Source organism: Scylla paramamosain, chromosome 15, assembly GCF_035594125.1.
Source record: "Scylla paramamosain isolate STU-SP2022 chromosome 15, ASM3559412v1, whole genome shotgun sequence".
Lineage (NCBI taxonomy): Eukaryota > Metazoa > Arthropoda > Malacostraca > Decapoda > Portunidae > Scylla > Scylla paramamosain.
In genome coordinates this window covers 21738271-21761011 of record NC_087165.1, presented here as the reverse complement: position 1 = coordinate 21761011, position 22741 = coordinate 21738271, and the positions used below count along the sequence as shown (strand labels likewise).

The following is a 22741-nucleotide window of genomic DNA, read 5'->3' as shown; positions in this document are numbered from 1 at the left end:
ATAAATAAATAAATTAGAATAAACTAAAACAAAAGAACTAATAAACGTTATGAAAATATACCAGTATAAAGGATAATAGAATATAGAGAAATAATAAAATCATTCGATGAACAGGAAGAACAACCTCTTCCGTTGGAAATATCAACGATAAATAGAACGACACTTTCTTTTGTAGAGTTCAAAAAGAAAAGGATTGGTTACATAAGAACACACAGGAAACTGCAAGAAACAGACAGGCTAACACGTGGGAGTCCCTTTACTACATAAAACACATAAAACAATGGAGGAAAATCTGAAATTTGCATGTGTTTATATAGTAGAAAAGGAAAATCCAAAATTTACATGTGTTTATATAGTACAATCACATCTTTTATTGTGTTAGTTTTATTCGATTTTCCCTAATGAATCATTCCCCTTTTTGATTATTCTGACAGCGGAGTCAATCAGACTCGCATGACTGCTTGTTCAGATGTCAAATAACCTTGTCCTCACTTATATCTACTGTCGTGTTTTCTCTCAATGTGAATCTGACAATTCCTTTACCAAACTTGACAACTGGTGTATTTTCAGCGAGTTAAAGTACTGCAAACTGAGAGAAAATGCTGTGCAGTGTGAGTGCCTGCGTTATGTTACTCGGCTATTGACTAAGAATGTACTGCTTCCCCTTCCTCGTCAGTCTCGCTACTGGATTGATAATGGCAATCTATTATGCAAGTTTAATTGCATACTCTTTATAATTTCACCTACCAGTGAGGCAGCTGAGTTTATTAAGTATATCACGCCCATCACTGTAGCTTATAACTGTCAACCCCAAGCCCTAGATACGAGCTTGTTCTCCACTTACCGCCGTTTCTTGTGTCGGCAAACAAACATGAACACAGAAATATAAGTATTCGCCCAAGCATTATTTCTGTCAATAATCAAGAGAAGTCTAGAGAATCATATTATCACCTCTCCATGTGTCAATGATTTAAAAAAAACGTTCTGTGTTTCCCAAAGTTCGTTTTTTCAGGGAGGCACGTAACGGTATCTGTCCGGCTGCTGCCTGCTATGTACTCCAATACTTATCGTTTCAATCACAGGACGAAAAATAAAGGAGTCAGGAGACCCGTGTGGAGAGAAATTGTTCTATATTTTCTGACTGATTGAAAACAGTACGAATAGAGGGGTAAAGAATATTGCAATAGCTTAAGTGTTAGAGGGGCAGGGCAAAACAAATTTTAAGAAGAGAGAGAAAATACATATGTAAAATAGAAGAAAACAGGGATACTGTGAGAGAAAATAATTTTTACGAATAGATACATAAACAAAATTCTCAGAATAAAGAGAAAATACACGTACAAATAGAAAAGTAAGGATAAAATAAAATAATGATTGGTAACAGACGAACGGAATAAAGTGTCTTTGAAAGGATATAGTAATGGTAGTAATACAATAGTAGTAATATAAAGTTATAATAGTTGTGGTACTAATAATAGTAATAACTGCTGTAGTAGTACTAATAGCTAAAATGAGAATAAAGTTTCGCCTTACACATAGTTGTGATCTCGTAGTTTACCTTCTCTGAGCAAAGCTTTATTGAAAAACTGCACCTACTGTTGTCGTACTTAAATTATACTTCATCTGCAGGAAAATACCGGAATATTTCTCTATTCATTGAAAACGCATCCTGCACTCAGCGAGTCCAAGCCTGATTCCCATTCTGGCAGAACCACGACCTCAGTAGCTGTCTGGCTGGAGTGATTGACAAACGGACTCATCACATGTTCAGGGTCATTAATGCAAAGATGTAGCACTGCGATGATGGGGATGGGGATGATGGAACGGGAAGGAGAGCTACGAAAAGACCACCAGTAACATTCCCACTAAGGCTTAAACAGTTCGCATGAGCGGAGGAGAGGAAGACGAGGAAGGAAAGAGGAGGGGAGGAAGGGAGGGAAGAGAAGGAGAGGAGAGAAAGATAAAGATAAAGTGGAAAAGAGAGGTGAAGAAGAGGAGAGAGAGAAGAATGATAAAATAAGAGGAAAGGAAAAAAGAAGAAAAGAAAAAGGGAGGAAGGAAGAGGGAAAAAATAGAAACAGATAAGAGGAAGAGAAGGGAAGGAAGATGAAAGAGGAGAAAAGAGGAAGAATAATGAAAATGAGGGGAAAGAAGGATAAAAAAAAAATATTAAAAAAAAATGAAGAATAGTAGTAACTGTTATGGGCACTAAGAGCAAGGCCCAAAATTTTTTACCGCTATGATTTATAATTGAAGAGGCCGTGTGCTCTTCGCTTGCTGGTGACAACGGGAGACGATGGCACCGCAGTATTATGCTTATGGTCAGAAGTCAGAAGTCACTCCCTTTCTGTGCGTTCAGTGTTCTCCTCCAATCTTAAGCCTTCTGATTTGCTAAGAATTTATCATCTCCCAGGTTTTGTAGGGAGGATGTCAGCAGATCGCATGACTAAGATCGAGGAGAAGGAGAAGACAGTAGAAATTGTTGCATCAGTATATTAACCACTGAGAGCATAAGACGTAATGGATGAACACACACACACACACACACACACACACACACACACACACACACACTACATAAATCAGCCTGTGTCTTGTAAGCTGCAGCAGGCTCCCGCCCCGTCCGGCCTGGATGACCTACCAAGCCTTAATGCCAGGGCGTCTTGGGTCACCCGCTGGAAGGTCGCGTGAATCACTGATTAAAAAGGTAAATAATTACGCTCTGACTCAAGATAAAACAGTCATCTTACATTTAGTCTCTCTCTCTCTCTCTCTCTCTCTCTCTCTCTCTCTCTCTCTCTCTCTCTCTCTCTCTCTCTCTCCTACTTAAATGCTCTTGTTGTTGTTGTTGTTGTTGTTGTTGTTGGTGGTGGTGGTGGTGGTGGTGGTGGTGGTGGTGGTGGAAGTGGTGGTGGTGGTGGTGGTGCTGCTGCTGCTGTTACTACTACTACTACTACTACTACTACTGTTGTTGTTGTTGTTGTTGGTGGTGGTGGTGGTGGTGGTGCTGCTGCTGCTGCTGTTGCTGTTGCTAGTACTGGTGGTGCTGCTATTGTTGTCGTTGAAGAGGAGTCGGGGACAGACGCGTGCGGTTACAGAAATATCCGCTGAAATTAAATAGGGAAAAAAAAAAAAAAAAATTCCCTTCCCTCCGCACGAGTTAACTTTTCATGCCTTCATGCTCACAATTGCAGAGGGTGGACTCAAGATTTTGTGTCACGCCACTTTACATCGGCAGCGCTGGATAGCTTCCCGCCACGCACGGCCTGGATGAGAGGCTGGCTGTCAGGTCATGCGACGGCACCGGCCACTCCGCGGGGCACAGGTGGTTATTTGAGATTGTTTCACCTCCCCTTTCTTTCCCTTCCCTCTTCCTCTTCTCCTTCGTCATCGTCGTCGTCCGCCTTCTCCTCTTTGATATCAGTCTGCAGAACTTGCAATGTATCGTCGCTGTTCATGTCGTGTGTATGCATAATTTCAAACACGTCATAACAAATGTCTTCACTCTTGTAGCAAGCGTGGGCTGCGTGCATACTTGAGCCACACTCTAATCATTCCCTCTTGCTGCTTCATACTGCAGCTGGTAAGACAAATCCATGGTGGGATGCACTCGCTATGAACGGTCTACACTCCTTCCCCGGCACATTCTTCAGGCAAGTGCTATACACAGCGTTTGGAGGCCGACCGTAATGGTCCAGCACGTCCATAACCATGAATTAGGTAAAATGCATTAGTGTGTGGTACTTGAAACACTTCTCCTGAGTCTCTCAAAAGATCTATAAAGCTTCGATGATTACAACCACTCAACTCAGTCTGGACCGTTGAGTGAGATGGAATTACTTCTGGTTTACGTAATCATCTTAGTCATCAGGGTCTCTGTTTTGAAACACTTTAGCCTCTCAAAAGCATTATTTTCAAAGACCACGTAAAGGATCATCTAGGTTCTCATGGGTGCATATATTTTTTCTTCTTACTGGTGCAGAATTCTCGTTAACATATAAGAATCACGAAAACACCCTTGAAAACCCCGTCCACTCCCTGGAGCCTGTTAAAGAGAGTCGAACTAGAACGTCGAAATTCTTGAGAACACTTCCCACGTAATAAGAAGACCATGTGTTCCTATCCATTGTTCACACTGGCTCCCTCGCACTCTCTATCACTTACAACTTAATATCGGCGGTACGAAGATTGCCAATAGGGGAGAAATGGCGAACACACTTCATTAATTTCCACGCTGAGCTCTGGGTTGTATGGCCAGTGTTGGTGAGGTTTCAGGTAACACGGAATTCTCTCTTTGTTGAAGCTCACGGTCCACTAGCGAAGAAAAGCATCATTGTTTTATTGATAGCGCCAGCACCGCGGCCCCCACCTTCCCTCACGGCGGCCAGGTGTCAGAAAAGGAGGGAAGAAGGCCAGCGGAGAAAGCAGAATAGTACAAAAGAGAAAGAAAGAAACTAAAAAAAGTAAGAAGGGAAAGCAGTACATTGAGAAGAACAGACATACAAGGACAGAAAGAGAGAAGGAGGGCGAGAAGTGAAAAAAAAGACAGATGACAGAGATAAAACAGATGGAGAAAGGATGGGAGTGGTGAGAAAAAAAAATAAATAAAAAAAGAGATCAGGGTGAGTGGATAGGAATTTGAGGCGGTGATGGAGTCAAGCGGAACCAGAAAGAATGAGAAGCTGCTGGCTGGAGAATTACTGAGCTTGTGTCGACACGTATGAAGTAACTACCTACCCATCTGCATGAACACACACTTGCAGACTTTACAAGCGACACACGTCCATCACCATCATTGCCACAGTCCTTTCATCGACCTGACGTGAAGAGGTACAGGAGGAGGAGGAGGAGGAGGAGGGAAAACAAGGACAAGAACAAGAATAAGAATAAGAACAAGAGGATGCGGAGAGGTGAAGGAGGGAAAAGACGAAAAGGAAAAGAAAAAAGAAAAGAACAGAACAAGAAACAGCAACAACAACATCAACAACAACAGCAAGCAGCAGCAGCGAGTGGCGTGCAATCCTTTGTGACGTCACTACCACGGGAGGACGAGGACACGCACGCACAGGACGGTCAGTTTATAAAGAGGTTGCGTGGTCCCGAGGCGGATGGCAGTGCGTTGCGAGGGCTTCGAGGGATGGCAGTGGCGGTGTGGCTGCGGGCTGGTCCGTTGCTGCTCGTGATACAGATGGTGTTGCTGCCTGGGAGTGGGGCGCAGGGAGGTGAGGCGGCCATGGAGGGTCTGCTGAGGACCATCGTTCAGAAAGGCTTGAACGATTGCCACTTAGCTGTCGTGGGCTACGGGCCGAGCGTCATCGCAAGCATTCTGAGGTAATAAAGCACTGAGTTGACCAATATAAGTGGCAATGCAGGAGGTATGTTCCTAAATGCTCTGGGCTCTCGTAAGGAATATTTTCAAAGGTAACGTAGTTGGTTAGTCAAATTCTCATGTGTTCTTTTTTTCTTTTCACTGATGATATCTTGTTAAACTATCACTGAGATCATGAATACACACTTGAAGGACTGCCGGAATCCTACCGACTTCCACTGCACCCTGTTAAAAGCAGATGAGATTCTAACGTCATGCCCAGGGCGGAGGTGCGGCCATCAGGTGCAAGCGTAGCTCATGTGACCATCAAGACTTCTTCCCTCGTACCAAATGGATCCTAATTCACATTCCAAGCTTTCCTTTCTTCTCCGAACTTTTCTTCCACCTCCCCTATGACCATGACCTAATACTACTAATGATAGGTTTCATACAGGGACTGGAATGCCACGTGTAGGCCTGATGGCTTCTTTTAGCTTCTCTTATGTTCTTATGTACTGCTCTACCCACTCCAAGCTTCTTTTCCTTTACCAAACTATTCCACTCCCCACCTACTATTACCTTACCCATTCCAAGCTTCCTGTCCTGCTCCAAACTATTTTTCTTCCCTTACCACTACTACTACCTTACCTACTCCAAGCTGCCCTTCTCCTAACTACATATTCCTCCCACTCCCCACTTACTATTTTACCCATTCCAAGCCCTCCTTCCTTCTAAAAACTATTCCTCTCCACTTACTACTTCACCCACTCCAAGCTGGCCTTCCTACTCCGAACTATTCTTAATTCTTCTACCTACCTACGCACTCCATGGTGGCCTTCCTTCTCCGGAGTATTCTTCTTCCATCTACTACTGCTACTTCATTCACTCCAAGCTGTCTTTCTCACTGCAAGGTACTCTTTCTGAAATGCAGCTTGGAATATGAAGGGTAGCTTGACGCAGGAAGGGAAGCTTGCGGTAACAATGACAACTTGTATTAAGATGAACAGCTAGAAATTCATTATACTGTACGGTACTCCTAATTTCCTTCTTTCTGGTCTCGTCTACACTGGAATTTTTAATCAGATTCCTCGTGGACCTCTCTTGGCACCTTCAGTTTCGACATCAAGCCTTGGGGGCGCTAGCTGGGGTAGGCCTAAGCACGCATGGCTTAATCCCAAGTCGGCCACCCTGCTACTTTTACAGGGACTGCCACGTGAAGACCTGTTGGCTTCTTGCAGCTTCCCTTATTTTCTTATGTCCTTATGTTCTCTTAACACGAGATCGCACGAGGAAATCTGCAGGTCCTCATGCATATAGTCTGAGAGAACTGACATATGATCCACAGTACGAGCAGGCAGAAATAAAGTTTTTTTCACGACGCCACCGTTCGTTGTTCACAAGTTGAGCGGAATGTCAAGCAGAGCCTTAATATTCAGAAACGCTTTGTTCTCCCACCACGACTGTTTTCAAAGGACACATAGATGATGAGCCGTGTTCTTAAGAATGTTTCTCCTATTACTAATGTAAAAATCTTAATTTGCCACCAGAACCATTAAAACACTCTTAAAAAACCCGTGTCACTTCAACTAGAGCCTTTTGAAAGTAGTGAAGGTGTAGCCAGAAGTATTTCAGAATATGGTCCAATCTAGACTACTGCTCCACAGAGGCCTGGATGGCAGCGGCGCCTCCGTCCTGCCGCGCACCGTGGTGGACGTGGCGGAGTCGTGGCAAGGGCGCGGCGACCTGATGGAGGGCGTGGTGCAGGGGGACATGAGGGCAGCGTGCAGGCTGATGGTGGCACAGGCAAAGGGCAGAGGCAAGGAGGACGTGTTTCGGTGAGTCTGTCTTGCTGTCTTTTTGTTTGTTTGTTTTTGTCTGTCCGTCACTCCATGTGTTCGTTTGTCTGTCCGTCTCTTCGTATGTTTGTTTATTTTATTTATTTATTCATTCATTTATTTATTCATTTACTTTCGCCTGTCTAATTTTGGTGAGGATAGTCTCTCTCTCTCTCTCTCTCTCTCTCTCTCTCTCTCTCTCTCTCTCTCTCTCTCTCTCTCTCTCTCTCTCTCTCTCTCTCTCTCTCTCACACACACACACACTTACCGCCTTTTTAAGAACTCCAGGAACTTATGAACTATCACCTATTTAGTTTCTCATCCATTATATCTTTTGTTTTCAGTCATTACTCTTTTTTTATATCCTCTTCCTAAGGGCCGCGTATGGTGCGTGGATGCGTGTAGGATCTTGTTTATGTGGCGGTGGTTGATGCAGGGTGCGGTGGTGCGGGAATATAACGCTTTTGGTGCAGATATCTTACACTCATAATACCACACGCTTATTCACTTGTCTACTTATCCATACAGAGAGTGAGGATGGCTTGAGCAATTGTAGGTGAGTGATTAAGCCTCTAAAAGACATGCGAATGAATAAAAAATTAAATAATCTTGATAAAAAATGGAGTAACTTTCCGTTTATTAATTTCCGTTGTGCTTTGCGTTCTCGCTTTGCTTCGATCTTGAGTCCCCTGATGTCCTTACAATCTGGTAACATGTACGAGTATAGGTGAGCATTTAAGCCCCTACGACGCATACGAAGAAAAAGTTGTCTTGAACAGAAGTAGAGAATAACCTTCCGTACATCAATTTCCGCTGTGCTTAATCTTAAATTCCCTTCCCTCGATCTCCTTAAAATCCGGCAACATGTAAGAGTATAGATGAAAAATTACTCCTTCACAAGACATGCGTGAAAAAAAAAAAAAAGAAAGGTACAATCATGGACAAAACTCGATTAACCTTTCGCATTATATTCCTTTCCTTGTCCTCTGCATCTTCTCTGTCTTGGGTCCCCTGGTGTCCTTAGTTCCTTATCGGGATTTATAAGGAGGCTGTCAGCAAATCAAGGGATCTATAGATGAATGAAAACGCTAAATCAAGTGAAGAAGACAGTGGGACGTTAATAAAATGACTGTGATTACACCAAGCATAGCCACAGTATCAATCACCCTCTAGAAATATGATGCACTGCGCCACTCACACTCCGGGCTTTCAGAAACACGGAGCTGATTTAATGCATCAATATTCATACTGCTACTTTCCTACATCTGTTTCCCCAAGCACCACGTTTATCGACTAACTCATAAAAAGAGGAAGAGCCGCTTCTAGTATACAGCTATTACCACATGGCGGTGATTATGGCCTTCCCGGAGCATAGTTTATTACGATCTATGCTCTTTTGGTATTAATGAGACCTGCGGCATGGTGGCTGATGGCTGCTCGCATGGATTGTTACCGTTCTTACTGTTCGATGAATTTTTAAGCCTTGAGCAGCAACGAGGCACGTATTTATGAGTTGTAGCTTCTCATATTTGTACATTAATGGTATGCATGCGACGACACCCTCTCTCACCACCAGCATAAAAGAACTACGGCAACAGCAACAGCAACACAGAAGATAAGATACACGGCGACAGGCGATACATCATAGGTAATACTTATGAAGCACAAAAGCTATAAATAAAACAACAATACGTGATATGTGTTTGTCATACCTTCGTCCCTTCTTCGGATTCCTACATTACAGATGGCACAGAAACACAGAGAAAAAGGAAATGATAATAATGATGACGGAAATAATAATAATAATAATAATAATAATAATGATAATAATAATAATAATAATAATAATAATAATAATAATAATATTGTAGGAGAAGAAAACGAGGAAGCAAAAGCAGAAGGAGGAGGAGGAGGAGGAGGAGGAGGAGAAGGACCAAAACAGTGATGAACCCACAACTGAATGTCGTGTAACAAGAAAACTAATACTTACTTAGATGAGTCTTGAGAACACACACACACACACACACACACCAATGGATGGCCCTCTTGGAATACGATAATGATTACGGAGCAGCTTATGAAAGACTGATGACCCCTGAGACACCCACATCACACATCAGCTCCTACACAACACAGCGCGCCGTGAACCACCCCGTTCCGATGCCTCGCTCATTACTTGGCGCCCAGGACCATGATTATTATGAAACACTTCTGCGTCTCACCTTCACTACATTCAAAAGGTTCTAGTTGAAGGTATTTAGGTTTTCAAGGGTATTTTTTAGTGACAGATTAACAACATTTCTACATTATTAACAGGAGAAACACTTATGAGAACCCGGTTATCTCCGTGCCCTTTGAATAGTCGTGATGAGAGAGCAGAGGATTTCTGAATACAGGCCTTAATTAAATGTACTCATGTTGCGTCTGTTTCCTTTTCTTCTATGTTTTGTTTCAGGTTCCTGGAGGTGGCGGGACTGTACGAATGGGAGAAGACTTTCGTTGTGTTAGTTGGGGAAGAGGAGGAGGGAGAGGAAGAGGACGTGAAAGGAAATGATATAGAAGAGATTTTGCTTCATCACACGTTTAGAAACACCCACTTTCTCCTGTACCTTGTGCCTCTACCTTCTAATTCCCTACGTCCTGTCCATCAGCTTCACCCTACCACTGATAGTCCTACTGCTACTACTACCGCGTTTGCTGCTGCTGTGAGGAACAAGAGAATTAAGTTTATCGACGCTCTGTCTGCCACCTCCACTGCGGCACAAAAGACGAATGAAGGTGAGAAAGACAAATTAAGGTGCGCAGACATAATGAAACCTGTGTGTGTGTGTGTGTATGTGTGTGTGTGTGTGTGTGTGTGTGTGTGTGTGTGTGTAATTCGTGGCGCTGCACACAGGCCTGGTCAAGGTGTACACGCGCTGCTTGTACTGTGATGGCGGAAGTCCTGCTGTGCGTCTTCTATACACCTGGAGGCATTCATCTGCACAACAGCCGACCAACACCACCATCTTCTTCCCCGGTGAGTGCACACACACACACACACACACACACACACACACACACACAGGAGGGCTGCGGCGTCGAGAAGTTTTCACTTAGCCGAGCCACAACTTGCGTCATCGATCCGTGGTTCACTTTGTCTCTCATCAACACAACTTAACCATGTACTGTACACGCACCACATCTCTCCATGCTTACATTCGCCCCGCCAGCCTGCCAGCGGTAACTAGAACATAAGAACATAAGATATAAGGGAAGCTACAAGACGACATTAGGCCTACACGTGGCAGTCCCTGTATGAAATATACCTACCTATTTCCACCTATCGTCCCCGTCCATAAATCCGTCTAATCTTCTCTTAAAGCTCCCTAATGTCTTAGCACAAACAACTTGATTACTGAGTTCGTTCCATTCATCTACCACTCTTATTAGGTTAGGTCATTGATATATATTAAAACAACAATGGCCCTAATATTGATCCCTGTGGCACCCCACTAATTACATGACCCCACTCGGATTTAGAGCCGTTTATTACAACTCTGTGTCGCCTGTCGCTTAGCCATCCAGCCATCCAGCCTAACACCTTCCTATCTATCCCGTGCGCCCTAACCTTTCTCAGGAGCCTCTAATGGGGTACCTTGTCAAAATCTTTACTAAAGTCCAAATATAGGTTGTCATAACTATCACCATAATCTAGTTGCATGACGTTTCTCCCGTGTAAAGTGTCTCATCAGGAAAGGTAATGCTTCTGACTGGAAGATGAATTATGTTGCACTGGAGAGATCACACGTAAATTACTTCCTTGAAAGGTAAAAATGGAAGTTATTGAATCCATGAACAAAGGTGCTACGCAAGGCAAATGATTCGCTAAAGAGTTATGTTTTTCACATGCCACTGTCCTGCCGGTAATCAAGGAAATGGACGATGAGACAGTGACAAATGTATGAGCAAAGAAAGCGGTGGCCCCTCAGAAACACAGATAAACTGGAGGAAGATCACAGAAAAAGCAAGTTATATTGATGAATGTTCTGAAAGACAAAAAAAAAAAAAAAAAAAAAAACAGAAGCAGATTACCTATTCAGAATAACAATGTATGTACATGTATATAGATAGATAGGATCTTATTGACCACACCAAAAAATGACACATACAAACACATTATGAATTGTGGTCTGTAAGAAAGGCACTTACAACAATGACATTTCCCATACATACATACATACATACATACATACATAAAAAGATACGTACATACTCATACAGGCTCTTTCGACTGTGGTGTAAAATGATCATAATGCTGCTCCACTGCAAAAAAGGGAGATCAAGAAATATGGGGTAGAGTTCTAAGCACACGAAGATCAGGGTCGTAGAAAATTCCTCCCAAACATTTTCAGCTAAATGTGTCTCCAACATAAATGCTTAAGCTGTTATACGCACGGCATCAAATATGGAAGCACAAAAAAAAAAAAAAAAAAAAATCTTGTGGATGTATGTTAGATTTTAGGAGTAATAAATTCTAATCGTTTGAATTCCTGTACTTTTTTCTAAGTATTAACAATAATGTTCTTTTTTTCCATTTTATTTTATTTTATTTTATTTTGTTTATTTATTTGTTTATTTTTAAAACGTGAAGTTGCGGGAATTTCATTGGACTGAAAATTATTGGTTATTTTCCTAGGTCGGGACTTCAAGGATGCCTTTTTTTTTCACATTACTTTTAGGCTGTCACGTAATGATAAGTAATTTATGATTCAACTTTCATAAGAAGACCCGGATTAAATTTCCATAATTTTTCTAAGTGTTGGTCTTGTTGCTGGACAAAAATCAGGGAAAAATCAGGAAAATTAAATATAATTTGTTGAGAACGGTAAGCGTCATTTTCAAATCGTGAGACAAACCGACAGACAGACAGGAAGAGTGGTGTTTCAATTTTCTCACATCAGAAGAAGCTCAAGATCCAAGGGTGGTCACGACCCAAGTTTGAGAACCACTAAGTTCTACTGTAATGATAATGGCAACAATAATAACAAACAAAGGTAAGACTCATACGAAATCCACTCAATGTCATGGCCACGTCAAGGGGGATGAGAAACACCCCCACAGGCGTCCCTGCACTCTCTCCCGCCACGACGCCGCGGCCTGTCTTAAAAATTTATTGTTCTCGCTGCCTTTCTCTTCCTCCGACCATCATGTTTCACATTTTCTTTTTGTTTGGTGTGTGCTTACATCTGTACGAGTATGTGTTATATTACCCATGACCTAGTTAGGAGGCCACACAATGACGGACCGCTATCTTAAGTAAAAGTGCTGCAAACTGAACGGCACGCTTGGTCGTGCTGTTATAAATTCAGACGCCAATCATGGAGGAAAGTGCCGTCCCTCTCCCTCGGTCATTATTTTCACGTCATATTTACTAAAGACTGCACTACATCCTTTGGCTTCCCAAACAGTGGTGTGTGTCATCCAAAGCTATCAGAAAGAAGTTCTCTTGTCAGCTATAATCGGCCTTGACTTCACTTCCTCCAGGGCCACTGCGGAGCCTTGAGGGTCATCGGCTGCGTGTGGTGTCCATGGAGTGGTTTCCTTTTATCGACTACAAGCGGAGCACTCCGGAGGGCGGCGCCGTGGTCACCCCGCGAGACTCACTTGACTACCGCATGCTGAAGGAGATCTCCAAGCGACTCAACTTCACGTGGGTGTTGCGGAGTTGTATTGCTACTGTTGTCATGACAGTGGTGGTGGTGGTGGTGGTACAGGCGTTATATTCTGTTAACATTTACTTCATGCGCAAGTCTCTATGCTTTGTCTGTGTATAGGATTAACGGTGGGTGGAGGGAGATGAACTAAGTTGGTCCGTCAAGAGAGACTGAACCGTCTTGTACAAGATTTTATACGATGACATGCTATAAACCTTTCCTACCTTCCACCTGCGTCACCACTTGCTCTTGCCTCAGGTACGAGATGCGCGCTCCTTGGGACAACCAGTGGGGGACGTCGACGGACAGCGGCAACTGGACGGGGGTCGTAGGGACGCTGCAGCACCAGAAGGCAGACTTTTCCATGATGCTCTCGTACATGCCGACGCGCCTGCCTGTCGTCCACTACTCCAGAATCTACGCCTCGGAGCCACTCGTTATGGTGACCTCCAAGCCGAGGCCTCTCTCACAGTCCTTTGCTCTCGTGCGGCCTTTCTCCGGTAGGTGGCAGAGAGAGAGAGAGAGAGAGAGAGAGAGAGAGAGAGAGAGAGAGAGAGAGAGAGAGAGAGCAAAGAAAAATCACCCTCCCTATTACTTCAGGGGAGGTGTGGGTGTTGACGCTAGCCTCGGCAATGGCGGCAGGCGTGGTGTTATGGGGGCTGCAGCGTGTGTGGGCGTGGGTGGCAGGGCGCGAGAAGCCTGAGCTTGGTCGCGCTATGATGACTACGTGGGGCATCTTGCTGGAGGACCCGCCCGTCAAGCTGCCCGCCAATCCGACAGGCCAGGTAAGGGAGGCAGTGACGGGTGGAGGGAGGTTTAAAGTAGCGCGAAAGTAAGAATAGGGCACAAAGCATTCAAAGACAGGCTGTGCGGCATTGGTGAGGGTCTATCGATGAGATGAAGATGGAGAGCGAGTAAAGAAAAGCTGATGTGGTAGACATATAAGTAATAGTAGTGCTCACGAATGGTATTGGTTAAGTATTTGCATAGTAAGTGTGCCTCATCCACGTCCATGTCACGCACACAACCACAAACAAAAACTCAAAATGCATGTAGGTGATTTTAAGCCACATGAGAGTGACTCTCCAGTGGATCCATGTGTTTCCTTCCCGTCGGCGGCGCAGATGGTGGTAGGATGGTGGTGGGTGTACTGCATGCTGCTCACCATCGTGTACCGCTCCTCACTCATCGCTCACCTCACCGTGCCCGGACAGTCTTCCACGTTGGAGAGCCTCGCTGACTTGCTCGAGGCACACCAACGGGAGCGCTGGACGTGGGGATACGAGCCCACCTACGGCAGCGGATGGGAGTGGCTCAAGATTAACGAAAGTCCCATCGTCAGGACTGTGTTCAAGTCCCTCATAGTGAGTGTGTGTGTGTGTGTGTGTGTGTATGTTCTGTATAATATCATATATCGAACTCCTTAATTCTTCCTTGTGTCTCCTATCACACACACACACACAGCTGGTGGGCCTGGATGAGCAGCTGGCGCGGGTGCTGCGTGGTCGCCACGCCTTCATCACATGGAAGTACTACATTCGCTCGGTGGTGGCGGCGCGCTTCAAGGGAGCCTCGCCCCTTCACACGGCGCGGGAGGAACTCTTCAACTATGGCGGCTACGGCTGGGGGTTCAGGTGGGGCGCGGGGCTGCTGGGTGAGGGTGGGGGTGCATTCAAATTAAGGAACTCAGACGCATTACTGTGCAACGATACACCTTTGTAAGCCTGCAAAACCTTGCCCCAAAAAGTATTTATTTTCCGGCGAGAATTCAAAATTCTGGCGCTATCTGGTATCAAAACGCTCACTGCGACGTCTCTAATTGACTGGGACTAATGACCCTCTCTGTTGTCGTGGTGGTCAGGAAGGGCGCGCCATTCAGGAGTTTGATGGACGGCATGAAGATACGCCTGGTGGAATCTGGGGTGATCACCACGTGGCTGGACCAGCTGGTGCTGACACCCCACCCCTCCACACCCGCCACGGCCTCGCCCGACACACAGCAGAACCCGATCCCACATGCAGGGCACCCGCACCCAACACCTGCTTGCTTGTCTGTCTATCTGTCTGTCTGTCTGTCGAAGTGGTCCTCAGTTTTTGGTTTTGTTTCATTTCATGTTCATGTCTGTCTGTCTGTTGGTTTGTTTGTCTGTCTTTCTGTCTGTCAGTCTGTCTGTCTGTCAGTCTGCCTCTCTGTCTGCTTGTCTACCCGCCTGTCTGTCTGTCCGTCGCTATGTCTGTCTCTGTTGACGTATTCCTTAATTTGGTTTTGCTATATTTCATGTTCACGTTTGGTTATTCGTTGTTTCTTTTTAGTATCAAAAAATGCTTGGAACAAAAGCGAGAACAATAATACCACTCCGCAGCTAAATAATACTCAACACTTACGTAGTTTATTGCCTGCAGCGTTTGACAAATCCGTTCAATGGTTTATCGGTGAAGTTGAGTAATAAATGAACAGCAACACTTGAAACAAAGCCTGAGCTATAAGCAATTTGGCAGTGGAATATTACTATAGCAATAAATACTACTGGTAATGATTATTGTCGTCAACATCATCATCATCATCATCATCATCATCATCATCATCGTCGTCGTCCTCATCGTCATCATCAACGTCGTTGTCTCCTTCGTCATCATCTTAGTAGTAATGAATAATAATGACATTGATAGCAGCAGCAGTAGCAGCAGTAGAAAGTAAAGCCAAGGAACGAATCAGCAGGCCTATCGCTCTCTGATGCATGAAATATAGTATTTTTTTTCTTTCTTTGTAGAGTTGAAATCTTTGAAATATCGTTACATTTGTAAGATTGGCTATTGCCCATCTAATGGTTTCATCTCCAAAGTCGGCCTTAATTTTATGAGAAAGTGAGGCAGGCAGAAGACAGACAGACCAAGCGCTCTTAGTAATATACGTACGTTCATTATCACTAACACCAACAACAATACCATTAATGATGATGATGATGATAATGATGATGCTAATAATAATAATAATAATAATAATAATAATAATGATAATAATAATAATAATAATAATAATAATAATAATAGGTATTTTGCCTAATATATACGTGTGTGTGTGTGTGTGTGTGTGTGTGTGTGTGCCAACAGGAGGAGGAAGACGCGGCCCGTGTGGTGCTGGGCCTGGGACACCTGCAGGGCGCCTTCTACCTGCTGGTGATTGGTCTCTGCCTTGCCTTCGCTGCTTTCCTGGTGGAGGCGCTGCCGTGGATCCGCCGCGACGAGGACACTAAGAACACCTAACTCTTCCCTCTCCTACTCCCTCTCTCCTTTCCTTTCTTCCTCTCCTCGCTCCGCTCCTCCCCCGGGCCTTCCTTCTCTTCCTCTGAACGCGTCAGTTGGATTTGATAACTGATGAATTACTATAAAACAATAATCGGGATCAGTGTGTATTACTAACCTTTGACCTGACCACCATTCTGCTCAATCTACAGGTAGTTTAAATATTTGGTCGGAGTCAAGCCAAAACCTACAAAGAGAAAACACAAGAAAAAAAAAAAAAGAAGGAAGAAACGAAATAGCGAAAAATCACTGCCATTCGAGATGAAAGTGAGGTACGTACGCATAGCCACCTTATGTCTGGGTAGTAAACAGACATGGGACGGCTATGCATGCCCTCTGATAAACGTCTAGTGTACAACCTAACTATTTCTTGGTTATGTTGAGGTCATAAAGATGATAATAATTCATGCTGGGGATCTAGTGATAATGACGATGATGATAATGAAGGCTAATTACAAAAACAATGGTGGTGATGGATGATAATGATGATGATGATTATTATGGTGATAATAGTTTTAAAATACAAGCGTGATATGATTTCAGCGTATGTTATGAAAGGTGCTTTGCTACACCTCATGTCTTCATGTAACTTGCTGAACCTACTTACGTCAAAAAAGGTTCAATTAACTCGTAACCTTTTAAATCTTGACGTTTCTCTCAACATCCTCAGGAGCAATTGGGACTATCTAAATAACACCACACACACGTACATTGGTTTAAATAAATTTTGAGTAACTTTCTGAGGGAAGTGAAAACTGGAATATTATCATCAGGACACAAAAGCATTTACCCTCCAACCTTTCACTTATACTTTTGTTGACAATTTCTCCATTTTTTCTCTCTCTCATTCTCCAGTGCTGCACGTAGACTTCCTTTCCTGTCACAAATAAACCATAACTTCTCACGCCTCCCCTCACGCCTCCACGCTCCTCTCTCCTTCCACGAAAAACACCTCCATCATCCTTTCAACAAAACATACAGCGGTGCAGTCCGGTCTTGCCATCCATCACCCGCCTCACACATCAGCCGCCTCCCTCCTCCCTCAAAACCACACACCACCTCGTCCTGCAACTATAAATACCACAGATTGCTTCCAGTGCGCCGCCACCACCACCACCACCATCGCCACCTGTTACCATCATCATCGTCATCATCATCATCATCATCAACAATAACAACAACAACAACAACAACAACAGCACAACGCGATGAAGAAAAAATTCACAATCAAGTTCTAAAGAAATGCCGTAATGCAAAACACAGCAAAATAATAATGATAATGATTTAGAGTGTTTATGCTACGTAACTGTTTGAAAGAAAATTAAAAAAATAAATGTAACAGGGCAAAGAAATGCATTCATTACAACATTTCTCTCTCTCTCTCTCTCTCTCTCTCTCTCTCTCTCTCTCTCTCTCTCTCTCTCTCTCTCTCTCTCTCTCTCTCTCTCTCTCTCTAACATGTGTCGAATGGCCGGCGGTCAAAGAATTTTCCACACACTTTCTCTCCCACTTTCTGCTTCGTCATAGCGGCGCTGGCGGCGTAAGCGGCGACGATGATGACAGCGGCACAATAAATAACGAAAATTATCATGTATGAGAATTAGGAAATGGGAAGGACAGCGCTACAGTTTCTTTTTGTCCTTCCTGTTTCCGATGATGATAATAGTAGCGGTAAAAATTATGACGATGATGGGGGTGGTGGTGGTGATAGTGATGATGTTGGTGACGGAAGTGTCGTATGTCATCGTACAAAGGTTTCTCCAACATCCTCGTTCCTTCCATCATCTCCATTTTCCTTCTTCTCTCCTTTCCTCCCTCCCTCCCTCCCTCCCTCTGGCCTATGGCGGTGTGGGAGACTTTCAATTCATTAACACTCACAAGAAAACTTTCACCTTTTTATCTTCAACATTAACCGACTTACTCACTCACTCACTCACTCACTCACTCACTACTTGATTGACTTTCTGACTCACTGATTGGTTCATTTAATCACTAACTAACTGACTGGCTGCTTTATTAATTTAAGTTCACTAATTCAGTGTTGCCTTTCGAGAGTTTTGGAGAAATTCATGTACTCCTGATCTCCATCGTTATCAATCAACGCCTTGGACAATTACTTACAAAAGAATTACACAAATATTTGAAATTTTTCTTTAGTTAAGATTGGCAATGTATAAATAAAAGTATTAGAACATAAAAATAGTTCTTCGGTCCTAAATAATTGTTATATAGTGTGTAAATATATAATAAAACAAAAATGCCACATCTCAAGCACATGAGGCGCGAGTTGCGTCTGAGTGTAATAGTCTAATATAATACAGGAGTTTGTAATACATTAATCTCAATTCAAACTACTTTCTTACATGACACTTCCTAAAACATCTTTTCGTACTGCGCACTCTTACACACACTGGCCATGTCATGCACGTAGTACCTTGCACCTCACTGTTTTCAGGTGCCCAGGTTGTCTATCACTGCTGCATAACAATCGCATCGTTATTGTGGAAACTAAAATTGCATCGTTATCGCGGAACCGCATCGTTATCGTGGAAACTTGCATCATTATCGTGGAAACCGGAATCGTATCGTAATCATTGTTCGCTTCGTTATCGTAATATCAAATTCGCTATCGTTAAATTACTTAATTACCATTATTTCAGTTTATATACATATATAATTCTAATGTTATAATAAATCCCGCAGTACAAGTTTTCTATAATAAAAAGAAAAAAATCCAAAAAGGCATATATCGTATAACATATATCGTATAATTTTTGGAGATGAAGTACATATTGAACCACATCAGTGTGAAATGGTGTTAGAATTTCTTAATTTTTTTTTTCATGTCATTTGAAAGACGCACTGACAATCATCTCAGTGACTTTGTAATGTAATTGTAATAGTATTCATAATTCAAGTACTGCCTCCGCCTCTAAGTACGTTTTACTGCTTCTTTGTCTCATAATTGATATGTTTATTAATCAGCTTGATTAATGTTTACTGGCCAGTCCTTCTCCAACTCTTCTCTCCTTCGCACATTTTACTTTTAGCTTTAATGAATCCCTTCACAGTCAATCTCATTTATCCTCGAACAAGACGGTATTTTTTGAGTTGGTCATGCAAGAAGGATAAGAAAAAAGAAAGTAAGAAAAAGAAAGAAAGAAAAAGAGGGAAAAAAATAAGAAAGAAGAAAATTAAAGACAAAAAGAAAAAAAAGAAAGACAAGAAAAAAGGATGAAAGAGAGAAAAGAAAGAAACAAAAAGAAGAAAGAAAGAATGATAGAAAACAAATTAAAAAGATGATGACAGCAGTTATAACAACAGTAGTACAGTACGTATCAATGAAGATGATGGAAGATGCTACGTCGTCGTGGTGGTGGTGGTGGTGGTGGTGGTGGTGGTGGTGGTGGTGACAACGCCGGCTCAACAGTGCACAAAGCAACAAAAACATTAGCGTGATCTGCAGGAAGTCGACCTTTACCCTGAAAAGTAACACAAGTCACCGTGCATTGAAGCAAAACGAGCGTCGTACTAATCTGGCTATGTACCTGAAACGCTAAGCCAGTGCTATAGGCCAAGACATTGCAGTAAAATGAACACTACACTTGTAAAGTCCTTGGCCCGTATTGTCAAATGCTTCACATCTTATTTCGACTACTTCTGGCATGCTCTCCTGAAAGTTATTAAGGTTTTCAATTGTGTTTTTTGTGATTCAATTGATAGTTTGACAAGGATTCTGCATCATCAACTGAGAGAGAGAGAGAGAGAGAACCTAACTAATCTCTGTGGTCTTTGAAAAGTCCTTATGAGAGAACAAAGCTTTTCAAAATACGCTCCCTAAGTCTTCTGCTGCGAACAGTTACGTATGACGACAAGGAGACCAGACCACTCACAACAGGTTTTGGGTCTGAAGGAGGACGGCAAAGAGATGCTTGTAATGTGCACCAGAGTGACGAAGCAAGTACACACACACACACACACACACACACACACACACACACACACACACACACACACACACACACACACACACACACGCACACACACACACACACACACACGCATACACACACACATAGATAGCACGTCATGAAGCCATCAACGCGGAGATATAAGGTCGGGTTTCCTCGTCTTACAAACCAGTACGAAGGACGTAACAGACCTTTTCCTCAACACGAGTCTTGCGCCTGCAGGTGTTTACACTGTTTTGGGAGCAAACATACAATTTCCTTGCCTGAGGTTTGTTAAAAAAAAAAAAGTCAACATTGCATGACTGCTTTTTCTGATTTTTTTTTTTTTTTTTTTTTACTCTTATCTGCCTGAAAACTCAATGAAATGACTGAAGATGGTGATAAATACTTCACCTGATCTAGCCTGGAGGAAGACACATGACACATTGAACAAGCACATGACTAAAGCAGATTCATTCTATTTTCCATTCATATAAATAAGTGAGGATATATTTTTTTTTCAGCTGTCTGCAAACTTAATATAAAGGATGAGGAAAATAAATTATTCACCTGATCCAGCTTGACGGAAGACCACTGAACATCCACATGACTAAGACAGATTCATTTTATTTTCCATTTATAAAACCATGTGAAAAGTTTGTGCGGGAACAAATGTCGCTTTTTGACGTGACTTCATCATCAGTACACTCACTGTGCACTACTGGACACATAAGGAACACACTGTCATCCGAGTATCTCCTAGTTTCAAAATTTGCTTCAGTTTAAGTACAAAAAACGAGAAAAGATAGAGATAGACTTCACGGTATTGATTTCTAATCGATCCCACCTCTCATCAGCATTATTTCAGATGCCAGCGATGATTAGCTGGGTTCCCATGGATGTATTTTTTAGTGATTATGCAGATTACTTGTTAAGTCATCGTTAGAATCAGAAAAAAAAAAACACCTTCGAAAGCTCCGGCAATCTCCAATAGAGTTTGTTTAAGGCCGTCGAGAAAATACGCCAAAAATTTGAGAACGCAGTACTAGAATGATGCAGCGTTGGTGGTGTTGTGTACAGAGCAAGCACGGTGATGATGATGGTGGTGGCTGTGGAGACGGCATTTGTGGTGGCGGTGTGAGAACATAATCATCAGGAACCCAATAAACCACGCACGTGATGTCTATTTCTGGAAGCGTGAGTAGACCTGTATTACCAACGTAGCTTGCAGAGGCGGGCGAGGCTCACTGCTTCCCACTAATCACAGACCACGTGACCGGGCCGGGAATCTTGCCACACTATACGGCACAGTGACCAGCGCACGTTTCTTTCGCTCCGAGATCCTAGATTTCTTCCGTAAACACACACACACACCGCAACCATCATCACCGCCACCACCACCGCCAGAAAACCCTCTGAAGCACGTGTCGAGGGGCGTGGGCGTGTGCCTGCCTGTGGGGATCGGGTGGCGTGCCGTAAGTCTTACCGTTTCACACAGTCACATCAGAGCTGCGGAAATTAGTGTGGTTGGAAGAGAGACAGAGCGTCATAGTGCAGGCGCCTTCCTCCTTCACGAAACACTGGTAGGAGAGAGAGAGAGAGAGAGAGAGAGAGAGAGAGAGAGAGAGAGAGAGAGAGAGAGAGAGAGAGAGAGAGAGAGAGAGAGAGAGATGTGAGGGGGGAGAATGATGGTGAAAGTATAGGCAGTGGTAGTTGGTGTTCACTTATCCTTGACGAGAGTTACTACTACTAGTGCTACGTGTGTGTGTGTGTGTGTGTGTGTGTGTGTGTGTGTGTGTGTGTGTGTTTACCTAATACATTGCACTTACCTCTTTGTTTTTTTTATAGGAAAGAGTCAAGTTCGTAATGTCCTGTCTCTTAACAGTACCATAATCGTATTGCATTATTTTCTTTAGCTTCACATATCTATGTTATTTGTACGCATCACTTCAGCTAACATATTCGACTGATCTATTGCTCTATTTGGAAAACTGCAATGCACGAATGAACACACGTGGCTGGTCGCCTAACACCACCTCTGCTGTGCTCCTTCACACCAAGTCTTGCATAATACTGTACTTTCGTCACCTGAGGACACGCGAACATGCGAATTTGTTCCAAGGTGTCTTTATTTTCTTACCAAAACCTTTATTCGTTTACCGGATTATACAGGTACGAATAGTCAGGTATCTCAGAAATAGCAAGGAGTTTTGCTTCGTATACAAATACAATTTGCCGCACACTAGAAAAGAAAACGTTAATACTTGAACCAATCAGAAAATGAGAGCATCGCCTTGTGGAAGCATTACCATGTTCGCGTGTCCCTCATTGGGCGAAATTACAGTGCTGGACTTAATGCAATGGAGCAAAGCTATACATTACGCGAATGCATATTTCACTTTAGCAGGAATCACTCAGGAAGCGGCGAGGGGAACCAGCTAACCAGAGAAATGATCTATGGAGTTAGCTGGAGTTTTCTCTTTTTGAAAGGTGAGGATTAGGGACGTGGGTAATGGATGGGCGGCGCAGGATCTGGAACGTGAATGTTGGCGCAGGGTGAAGTAGGTGAAAAATGGCCTTTTAGAGCATCCGAATAGGTATAAAAGGAAGAGAAAACAAGGAATGAACAAGTATGGCACTGGTTATGCA

General features: G+C 43.2%; 2 protein-coding genes across 2 annotated transcripts in view; one reads left to right on the top strand and one right to left on the bottom strand.

Moving 5' to 3' along the window:
* Nucleotides 1-9213, bottom strand: part of LOC135107651 (leucine carboxyl methyltransferase 1-like) — a 24185-nt gene extending 14972 nt beyond the window's left edge. The window contains exons 1-2 of the mRNA XM_064017744.1: nt 9134-9213; nt 8101-8212 (exon numbers count right to left, since the gene is read on the bottom strand). The gene's annotated coding sequence lies outside the window, so the exon portion shown is untranslated. The remainder of the gene's footprint in view (nt 1-8100; nt 8213-9133) is intronic.
* LOC135107650 (uncharacterized) lies at nt 4224-15804 on the top strand. Its single transcript, XM_064017743.1, has 10 exons — nt 4224-5331; nt 6973-7143; nt 9599-9921; nt 10040-10162; nt 12670-12835; nt 13098-13339; nt 13440-13624; nt 13964-14203; nt 14304-14473; nt 14701-15804. Exons 1-10 carry the CDS (start codon nt 4901-4903, stop codon nt 15284-15286), a joined length of 2637 nt encoding a protein of 878 aa, XP_063873813.1. The 5' UTR covers nt 4224-4900; the 3' UTR covers nt 15287-15804.
* The last annotated feature ends 6937 nt before the right edge of the window (nt 15805-22741 follow it).

Bases quoted from the DNA above. Each gene is read 5' to 3' on its own strand.
- LOC135107650 (XM_064017743.1), top strand. From the start codon at position 4,901: ATGCGGAGAGGTGAAGGAGGGAAAAGACGAAAAGGAAAAGAAAAAAGA. The intron at 5,332-6,972 runs GTAATAAAGCAC...ACTGCTCCACAG, and splicing joins GTCATCGCAAGCATTCTGAG to AGGCCTGGATGGCAGCGGCG. The intron at 13,625-13,963 runs GTAAGGGAGGCA...TCGGCGGCGCAG, and splicing joins CCGCCAATCCGACAGGCCAG to ATGGTGGTAGGATGGTGGTG.